The sequence below is a fragment of the Gekko japonicus genome, unplaced genomic scaffold, assembly GCF_001447785.1.
Source record: "Gekko japonicus isolate JY-2015 unplaced genomic scaffold, Gekko_japonicus_V1.1 scaffold1294, whole genome shotgun sequence".
NCBI classification, from domain to species: domain Eukaryota; kingdom Metazoa; phylum Chordata; class Lepidosauria; order Squamata; family Gekkonidae; genus Gekko; species Gekko japonicus.
In genome coordinates, this window is record NW_015176490.1 from 125,888 (window position 1) to 136,963 (window position 11,076).

An 11,076-nucleotide genomic window follows, 5' to 3' on the forward strand; every position below is an offset into this window, starting at 1 on the left:
AGGGGGTGGGGCTTGTTGCATGTGCCCATCCTCTGGGCTCTTTACTGCCGGAGCTCCGCTCCTGTGCGCTCCTGCAGGAAATGACTCCTGCCCCCTCCCCATTTTTTTTTTTTTGCTCCTGGGGATCAGCAGACCCTTACGAAGAACGCACGGGAAAAGCGGGGGGGGGGGATCAACAGAAAACTTCTCCCCTCCTCTTCCAAAAGAAATAAGTGAAGCCAGGAGCTACAGACAGTTGCTAACAATCACACACGTATACACAAAAAATATCTGAATGTGAGCTGGCAAGGATTCCCCCTCCCTTTGTTTCTGAAGCAAAAGGAACCCCTCAGAGAACAGTACATTTCCCAGACTGAGCATCACGGTCCAATCAGCGCACAAATCCATGTGCGTAGGGCTCTTTTTGTAGAAAAAGCCCAGCAGGAACTCATTAGCAAAATAAGCCACACCCAACAACAGAAACTCATTAGCATATCCAGCCACACCCATGAGAGCATAGCTCATTAGCATATTAGGCCGCACCCCCATGTTACCAGAAGCGTGCTCATCCAGCCACACCAACCTTTTGCTTCTTATTCTGTTTACCTTGTTTGTTGTCAAAACCCAGGGCTTTTTTCAGTAGCAGGAGCTCCTTTGCATGTTAGGCCACACCCCTATGTAGCCAATCCTAATGTGTTTCTGCTGTTGGGTGTGGCCTATTATGCTAATGAGTTCCTGCTGGGCGTGGCCAACTCGGGAGCCAGTCGGAACTCCGTTCCTGTGCGTTCCTGCCCAAAAATAGCCCTGTGCGTAGCTGTGTCCCACGGCCTGCAATAAAGAGCCAGCATTGGCTTTTGTTATTCCAAAGCAGCAGCAAGAGTCCAGGTACCCATCTTCTTACCACGCTTCCGGTGTGACAGAATCGACTTATGCAAGGGGGCCATGCAGGCTGTTTCCAGAATGGGCCCGTGAGTGTGGGCTTGCACTGACCCACACAGCCCTTGGGGCCACGTTCCTTTTCAGCATTACATCAGAAAACTATCAACTTTGTGCCTTCTTTCTAGCTGCCTCTTTAAAGCTAAGGATTTGGGAGTTAAAGCCTGAAGCAGGTAAGATACCAGGTAACAGCCAATAATCATTATTATTTCATTATTTATTAAACTTATGAATCGCCCAATCCCCGCTACTGCAGGGCTCTGGGCGATATACGACACATAGTAAAGACATTAAAACTCTAACATAAGTACATACATAATGCTAATCCAGCAATCCAGAAGAAGAGATTGGAGTTATACCCCGCCCTTCACTACCTGAAGGAGTCTCAGAGCAGTTTACAATCTCCTTTCCCTTCCCTTTCCCACAACAGGCACCCTGTGAGGTGGGTGGGGCTGAGAGAGCTCTTTCGAGAACAGCTCTGAAAGAACTTGTGACTGACCCAAGGTCACACCAGCAGCTGCATGTGGAGGAGTGGGGAATCAAACCCGGTTCTCCCAGATTAGAGTCCGCGCTCCTAATCACGACACCAAACGGGCTCTGAAAAGATCAAGTGGCAAAAGTATAGTTTCTTCCCAAGTCCGGAGTGTGACCACCTCGTGGGTATGGGGAGGAGGAATAAAACTATCTGACGGAAAGAGCGTAGGAGGGGGGTGCCAGCCAAGATGGAAGTCGTTGCTGCCCTCAGCCAAAGGCCTGACGGAACATCTCTGCCTTAGAGGCCCCGCGGAATCGTCCTGCAGGGCCCTCGTGTTGTTTAGCAGAGAGTTCCACCAGGTTGGAAAAGGCCCTAGCCCTGGTCGAGGACAGCCGGTTGTCTTTGGGGCCAGGGATCACCATCAGTTCACTATCCGAGCATCACGCCTTCCCGGGAACATACCGGAGGAGATGGTCCCACAGATACATTGGTCCCTGACTGCTCAAGGCCTCAAAGGTCAACACCAAAACCTTGAAGCATTTCCTCTCTCTATTTTTTTGGCTGTTCCAGAACAGAGAAACCTGAAAATAGCACAGTCCCTCTTCCTGGCGCTTGATCGTGCTGATGTAGCACCAAAAGCGTAACTCCTGGCCCAAATCTCATCGCGGCCAGGAGCTTATCGGGTGGTCTTAGGGTCTGTCCTATCGGCAACAAGGTGGGGACAGTAATATAGTTCTCCCTCAGAGTGGAACAACATGACGTCCATTGAGGGAACTCGGCTTAAAAAGTGCTCGTTTGCTCGGAGCTGTGAGGGGGGGCCGACTGTGGGGAGGACCAGCTTCCAGTTTGCCTCCCAGAAGTGTGGAGCCAGAGAAAATGGGTGTAGCCCCATTGCCCTTTCCGCTGGTAAAAATGGGTCAGGAGAGAAACCAGAAGCCCCCCCCCCCCGAGTGCTCTCTTGCAGCACTGAGCGAACAGTCCTTTTTAAGGCGCACGCCCCCAATGTGCATCTGATTGCAAGTCTGGTCATGCACCTGTGACTCAGCAAATGCTGGACATATCGTGTCGCTCGGCCCTTACAGGCCTGTCATAAGGAGGAGGAGGAGGAGGAGGAGGACATTGGATTTATATCCTGCCCTTCACTACCTGAAGGAGTCTCAGAGCGGCTTACCATCTCCTTTCCCTTCCCCTCCCCACAACAGACACCTTGTGAGGTAGGTGGGGCTCAGAGAGGTCTTTTGAGGACTGCTCCTGAGAGAAAAGCTGTGATAGAGCTGTGACTAGCCCAAGCTCACCCAGCAGGCCTCATGTGTGCCAAAGTGGCTTCCAATCCCCTTCACTTCCTCTCCCCACAACAGGCACCCTGTGAGGCAGGTGGGGCTGAGAGAGCTCTGAGGGAACCTTGACTGACCCAAGGTCACCCAGCTGGATGCCTGTGGAGGAGCGGGGAAATCAAACCCGGTCCTCCAGATTAGACTCCGCCGCTCTTAACTATGGCACCAAGATAATATGAATGGACGTTTGGAAACGTGGCGTCTCTACGCCGCTTTCGCTAAACTGTTATTTTCTCCCTGGGATGACAGTTTACCGTTTTCTGAGGTGTACTGCAGGTTCTGCAGTGCCGCCACTGCCGCCTCAGTCCCTGGCGCATCTTCTGTTCCCGTGATGTGGAGATACTGGGTCGCCGTCTCCTCAGAAACTTCCACGGTGGGCTGTAAAACAGGCCAGTTGGTGATCTAAAGGGAGGGAAAATGGTTTTCGAATCAGCAGCATCACAAATGCTGCCAGACGTTTACAGAATGATAACCGTAAGCAAAGCGCTGTGGGTTGGAGCCCGTGGATCTGTTCCGCTAGAAGGGGCACTTTTCTCCCTCAGCGGCTCCTTCGGTCATAAGAAAACGCCTCTCCTTGAGATGTGGAGGTATGGGATCGAACCCCGCTATTTTCAGGTGGGCAGCCGGGTTGGTCTGACGCAGCAGAACAACGTTTGAATCTAGTGGCACCTTTATGACCAACAAAGTTTTGTTCGAGGCGTGAGCTTTCGTGTGTACCGCACACTTCATTTCAGTGTGTCTGAGGAAGTGTGCTGGCACATGGTTCTCCCAGATTAGAGTCCACACACTTAACCACAACTCTAACTGACTCTCAGAAGGGGAGATTCGTTTTCCTGGGCAGTAGTATAAAAGGCAGGACAAATCTTTGTCACATATGGAACACACATGAACATATGCAAACCTGCCTTATCCTCCCGAATCAGACCCTTGTTGCATCAAGGTCAGTACTGTCTGCTCAGGCTGGCAGTGGATCTCAAGGGTCCCAGGCCGAGGCCTTTCACATCACCTACTGCCTGATACTTTTAACTGGATTCAACCTGGGACCTTCTGCATGCCGAGCGGAGGCTCTACCACTGAGTCAAGGCCCCTGCGGCAATTTCCGCACTGCAATTCTTGTTTTATTCCGGTTTTCCCTTTCCCTCCCTCGCTCAACAGACGTTTTGGATTTCGGGGATGGCTAGTTTTACCTCCCACTTCATCGGCCCGTCCTGCTCCATCAGCTTGAGTCCATGTTTGTTTTTGAGGTGTCTGTTGAATTCCCATTTGGTGCCATACACAAAGTTGCAAACGGGGCACTTTATACCACCTAGGAAGGGAAGTCGGATTAAAAAATTAAGGCAATACCAATACAGACATCATTATACTTTCATTACTAGCAAAGACAACAAACGCCACATTAATCATACCTGACTTTTGTACTAAGTTTAATGACGACAATAAAAGCAGTGCACTGTCTTTTGTGTCATTTTGGTTGGCCCACGTCAGAGGTATGAAATGATTTTTTCTTTTTGTTCTATATCAGGGGTGGCAAAACTTGTTTCACGTAACAGCCACACATAATAACCATCAGATGTTTTGAGAGCCACAAGACATGAACAAATATTACACACAAGTTTTTATTGAAAAAATATGCAAATTTGCTTTTTATTAAGAAGAAGAAGAGGAGATTGGATTTATACCCTGCCCTTCACTACTCAAAGGTGTCTCAGAGCAGCTTACAAACTCCTTTCCCTCCCCCTCCCCACAACAGACACCCTGTGAGGTAGGTGGGGCTGAGAGAGCTCTTGACAGAAACTGCTCTTTTTCAAGAAGAAGTCTTATCAGAACTATGGCTTGCCCAAGGTCATCCAGCCAGGTGCAAGTGGAGGAGTGGGGAATCAAACCCGGTTCTCCCAGATTAGAGTCCGCGCACTTAACCACTACACCAAACTGGCACTTGACCACGACACCAAACTGGGTCTCCATTAAATTATACTGTTTGAAAGAACCACAGGTGGCTCCTGAGATGCTGTTTGGCCACCCCTGTTCTAGATTTCCTGTGGGCCAGTGCGGCTGCCTGCAACTTAAAAAAAAAAAGTTTAACAGCCATCTCTTTGGATTCATTAATCCTTCCGGTCCCCAAATGTACCCGGCCCTGCCCAGCTCCTTTCGTGTTGGGCTCTTTCTAGCTCCCCTGGGTGGCTCTGCCATTCACAAAGTGAATTTCGGCACCACGCAAAAGCAGGAGATTATTGATCGCAGCACGAGAGTCTGGATTTCCTGCTGCGGTTGCCAAAATGTTTTCGGTGAGCATTGCGCGCTCCACCCCTATTTCATCGAGCCTTTTACAGAAACTGGGAATGAGATAAAATTCGAGCCCTCCCCCAATCCCCCCCCAAGCAGGATTTGGTCAAAAAAAGAATAAATTTCATTTCTGTCTCCTTTCCCATGGCAATTATACTCGGCTCTTCTCAAGCCTTAAAGCCTTTCCTTCCCCGGCTTTAATTTCTGACACCGCTCTGGAAGAAGCCCTGGAATCCTGCAGTGAACTCCGGTGAGAATGGGCACAGCCCGATGGGAAATACCGTTCCGTACCGAGTATTAAAGCAAACTGTAGCCCAAAGTTATTTCCTAACGTTTGTCACGAAATCTTACTGCCGGAACAACACTTTGGGGGGGGGGGGGGGTGTGCGCGGGCCAGTAGCGAGGAATGACTTGATAGTGAAGTCGAGCAAAAGAGGAAAACGGCACCGAACCTTTCGACGTGTGTCTTACGTGCCGTACGGTTGCTTCCGACTTATGGCGGTCCTGTGAATTAATGACCCTCTATTGTTAATGGCCCTGCTCAGGTCTTGCAAACTTAAGAGCCGTGGTTTCTTCTATGGAGCCAATCCACCTCGAGCTGGGTCTTCCTCTTTTCCTGACGCCTTCATTTTTTACTAGCATTATTGGCATCTTCCGGACTGTAGCCCTGATTTGCTTTTTCCCCTGTCTCCAAAGCACCTCGGATCATGGTGCCATTGGGGGTGATCGTTCACACTGCCTGTTTTTATGTGGCACCCGCCTGCGTGTGTGTCCTGCTTACTTCTTACAGGCTGTTCAAGTTTTCCATAGTTGTTGGGTTGTTGTTTTTTTTGCACTTGTGCTGTTGCGCTAGAGTGATGGGGCAATTTAATCCCCCATTTGTCCCCATTGGCTTTTCCAGTTACCATCCCCAAAGCCCGCTGGTGGATCATAGCTTGCCTACCTGTCTGCCCTTCTGATTAGTTAGTTGATTTCCTGTGTAAGACTGGTTGTGAGCCAGTTTGCCCCGGCATAGGTGGGATATAAATTGAAAGTAATAAATAAATAAATAATTGTTTTTATTGGCTGTGCTGCCCGTCGTCCTCCTCCTCCTCCTCCTTTTTGAACTAGGGGCAGTAACGAAAGAATTCAGCATAGCTATGATGATGGCCAATTACAGGGCTAAGTGAACACTGCTTTGGAAGGTTACTGTCGAGGCTCTTCAGAGCACCCTTACACTGGTCCTGTTTGGATCTCCATAAGAACATAAGAGAAGCCATGCTGGGCCAGGCCAATGGCCCATCCATCCATCTCTCTGTGTCACACGGTGGCCAAACCCCAGGTGCCCTCGGGAGGTCCACCATCGGGGCCAGAACTCCAGAAGACCTCCCACTGCTGCCCCTCAAGCATCAAGAATACAGAGCATCACTGCCCCAGGCAGAGTGTTCCACCAATGCTCCCTCTAAGCTGTGGGGTCTTGTGAGCAAAAATTCACCTTTCTGAGATACTGGCATTAAAGTGGTGAGCGAGCGATTTGTCGGCTGCATAAATTAGCTGGCTCTGTAGCCATCCTTCCCGAGTTAAGACAAAAATGCGTGAGCTGGAGGCTAAAAATCGGCGGGCTAGCTCACACTCACTCAGCTTAGAGGGAACACTGGTTCCACCTATATCTTGCGGCTAATAGCCACTGGTGGGCCAATGCCCTCTTGAAGCTGCCTGTACTTGTAATCGCCACCGCTTCTTGTGGCAGTGAATTCCATGTGCTGATTACTCTTTGGGCGAAGAAGTACCAGTAAATGATTTTGCTGTTTGTGCTCCATTCATTATTACTGTACAATAATTTTCTTCACAGATAGTGTGGGGGGGACGGGACTGGACGCTGGGCAAGCACCTCTTTCGGCCAGCAGAGATTGGGGCTGCAGTCTCGGCTCACCCACCCAGGGCTCGTCGGGCTGCCAGCTCCTTTGGCGCCACCTCGGCTTGCCTGCCCGACAGGGGCTGTCTGGATGCCAGCTGTCTTGTTGCTGCCTTGGATCTTCCAGCAGCACCACACAGAGAATTTGAAAATGCTGCCCAGGCATGGTGCTCAAACGTCCGCTAGGGAATGCCTTGAGGGAGCAAGACGACGATTGGCTGCTTGTTCTGGGACTTCTGACTGGCCCTGGGGTTTATTCAGCACATACATGGTCTAACACCAGATCCCTACATACCTGAGGGACCGCCTTTCCCCATATGTCCCCCAGAGAGCACTGCAGTCAGGGGCTCAGAACTGGCTGGCCCCCCTGGGTCTTAAGGAGGCTAGGTTGTCGGCGACCAGGACCAGGCCTTTCTCGGTGGCGGACCCAACCTGGTGGAATGAGCTCCCGGAGGAGATCAGGGCCCTGCGGGACCTTTTACAGTTCCGCAGGGCCTGTAAAACGGAGCTACTCCACCAGGCCTTCGACTAGGAGCCGTCACTAATAACATCAACAACATCAACAATACTGACTGAACTGAATAATGCTAACCAGGGGTCATTTCGTAGAAAAAGAGGTGCCGGAGCTCATTAGCATAGCTCATTAGCATAACTTATTTGCATATGCCACACACCCTGACGTCACTGGAAGTGTGTCAGAAGGCAACACCCACTGCTCAGGCTAACAGCAAGTTCTGCAGGAACAACCAAAACGAACACTGTGAGCTGACTGTGAGTGGAGAACTCTGAACGATAGCTGCTACTGTTTATGGACAACGACGATTACCAACGATTACTAATACTTTATTATGGTTTTAGAATTGTTTTAATAGTCATTTATGTTTTCCATGTAATTATCTGTCTTATGTAAGCCCGCACTGAGCCGGCTCTGGCTGGGAGGGCGGGGTAAAGATTCAAATAAATAAAAATAAATAAAAAAATTAAAATCAAAAGAATCGCTGCCCACGCCACCCAAAATGACAAGGTGGGAAGCACTGTAAAACATATTAGGCATTTCCAGGGATAGTTTTGGGCAGGAACGCACAGGAACGGAGTTCCGGCTGGCTCCCAAGTTGGCCACGCCCAGCAGGAACTCATTAGCATAACAGGCCACACCCAACAGCAGAAACTCATTAGGATTGGCTACAGTAGGCGTGTGTGGCCTAACATGCAAAGGAGTTCCTGCTACAAGAAAAGGTTTTGACAACAAACAAGGTAAACAGAATAAGAAGCAAAAGGTGGGTGTGGCTGGCTAACCACACTTCTGGTAACATGGGGGTGCGGCCTAATGTGCTAATGAGCTGTGCCGTCGGGGTGTGGTCTAATATGCTAATGAGTTTCTGCTGTTGGGTGTGGCCTATTATGCTAATGAGTTCCTGCTGGGCTTTTTCTACAAAAAGAGCCCTGGCCGCATTTCAGAATGCTAGAGGCCCAAAATCAAGCTGTTTCAGAAGAAAAAAAGTATAGAAAATATGGTTCAGAAAGAATTGGGGGAGGGGGAGTAGAAAAACCGGGACAGCAAGGGCCGTGTGGAAATGGGGAGGAGGACGGTAACAAAAAGAAATAAAACTGGAACATTAGGGCTGTTTGGAAGATTCCACTGTCTTTTCCAGTGAGTCTTAACCGTCGAAGAAGAGAAAAAGACGAGCTGGTTTTATACCTTGTCCACTACCCAAAGGAGTCTCAGAGCATCTTAAAATCTCCTCTCCCTTCCCCTCCTCACAACAGACACCCCCTGAGGTAGGCGGGGCTGAGAGAGCTCTTTCGAGGACTGCGCTTGAGAGAACAGCTCTGAGAGAACTTGTGACTGACCCAAGGTCACGACAGCAGCTGCACGTGGAGGAGTGGGGACTCAAACCCGCTTCTCCCAGATTATTTATTATTTATTTACTTATTTATTAAGATTTATACCCCGCCCACCCCGCAAAGCGGGCTCAGGGTGGCTTACAAGGGGAAAAAACCATATAAAACAGATAAAAACAATAAAACATTAATGATAATTAATAATTTTTTTTACTCAATTTAACAAGATGGTCTCCGGATGGTTCTCCGGGGTGATGTTATCCTATAGCTCAACCAGGTAAATCCAGTGGCCACGCAGAAATTATGGCAGATCTTCCTGGGCCATCTTAACCCTGATGTTGTCCACCTCATTGGTGGCGGTGGTAGTGGTGGCCCCTATGTGAAAGCCCGGCAGAAGAGCTCTGTCTTACAGGCCCTGCGGAACTGCATAAGGTCCCGCAGGGCCCTGATCTCCTCCGGGAGCTCGTTCCACCAGGTAGGGGCCACCACTGAAAAGGATCTGGTCCTAGTCGTGGCGAGCCTTGCCTCCCGGGGTCCTGGAACCACCAGGCGATGTTGTGCCCCGGACCGAAGTGCTCTTGGGGGTATATAGAATTATATAGATTAGAATCCGCACTCTTAGCCACTACACCAAACTGGCTTTGACACTGCTTAGCTTCCAAGTTCCTGTGAGATCAGGCAAATCTGTGCTACCAGGGTTATATTTTGTTGGGCGGAACAGATTAAAAATGAGGCTCCTCAAGGGTTGCCAAAATCCCATCTGTTTATTATCTTTGCTCTGCTTGCCTTACACATGGCGGGCTGCCTGGCTTTATGCTAAAGCAAAATGACGTCTCCATTAAGGGCCTTCATATGCCACATGGCACGGCGGGGAACTACCTTTGGCACAGGACAGGACAAAGATATCATCAGGCACCGAGAACGGAAATGAAATATTCATTCCGCATCGCCCACTTAATAAAAACTCAATTAGAAGAGAGACCTTTCGATATTTCTTTTAAATTAAAATTACTGTAACAATAACACCCCGTTAATTAAAGTGGCCACCTTTGCCACTGCGACTTTAATTAAGGAACAACAAATGGGAAAGTATGCCATAGAGCCAGCAGCATAAAACTGTGCGTGTCAGTTAATTGACATCACAGCGAAAGAAAATTAATTTCTATCCAATTCATTAAATACTTTGGAAACATAGAGGGGGGTGGGGAGGGAAGGTCGCTGAATGACATACCTTATCTGCCTTTGACACTAGTGCCAAATCGTACTGAGTGCATTTCGTAATTTTTTTCCTGAAATACCACCTGAGAGAGCGCGCTGCGTTTCACAAACACTGATTAACATACAGTCCCTTGAAAGTTACTTTTAATTTTTATACTGCATTAATGACGAGAAGTCTCAAATGAGAGAGAGACTCCAAAGCTCCCCAAAAAATGCTGTTATAGACCTGACCGCTATTTGGGAAGGTTTCTGTGGCAGGTTAGAGCAGACATCGGGTCGCCAGCTCTGCGTTGGGAAACACCTGGAGATTTTGGGGGTGGAGCCTGAGGAGGGCGTGGTCTGGGGAGGGGAGGGACTTCAGTGGGGTATAATGCCATAGAGTCCACCTTCCAGAGCAGCCATCTTCTCCAGGTGATCTCTGTCACCCAGGGATCACTTGTAATCAGAGGTCATTTCGGGGGGGATCGCGGGGGATCGCAGTTCCCCCGGGTGAGGTGCAGGGGGTGGGGCACACAACGAAGCCCCGCCCCTTCTTCCGGCCGCCCCCTTCTTCCAGCCTCATTCTGTTGCAGAAGGAGGAAGAAGCAGGAGGGTAAGTTGGCGTCCTCCCCCTCTGCCTGGCCGAGGCCACTCCACGTGGCCTCCGCAAGGACTCCCAGCCCCATCCAGGAGCTTCCCCGAGGTAGCTGTGTTAGTCTGTTGCTGCAAAATAGTCCAAGAGTTCAAATAGCACCTTTAAGACTAACAAATAGCACCTTTAAGACTAACCTTTAAGACTAAGACTGAGTGGTGGGTGTGGCCTTATGACACACTTCCGGTGATGTCAGGGGTGTGTGGCCTCATGATGACACACTTCCGGTGATGTCAGGGGGTGTGGCATATGCTAATGAGTTCCCCTAGCTCTTTTTCTACGAGACGACCCCTGCTTGTAATACTGGAAGATCTCTAGCCACCATCTGGAGGTTGGCAAACCTAAGGAGATACCAGCTGACATCCCCCCACCCTTTAAATTAAGACTCTTTGCCACCTTCCCATTGTCAGACAGGAGTAGTTAACCAAACGTCACCTGCAAACTGGGGCGCTTCTTAGCAGTAAGCAGAATTGCTGTACAGACG

General features: G+C 49.6%; 1 protein-coding gene across 1 annotated transcript in view; it reads right to left on the reverse strand.

Annotated features, from left to right (window-relative positions):
• Positions 1–11,076, reverse strand: part of ZFAT (zinc finger and AT-hook domain containing) — a 173,253-nt gene that overhangs the window by 19,577 nt on the left and 142,600 nt on the right. The window contains 2 exon segments of the mRNA XM_015427248.1: positions 2,979–3,102; positions 3,912–4,030. Of these exon segments, the coding sequence (XP_015282734.1) occupies positions 2,979–3,102; positions 3,912–4,030 (243 nt within the window).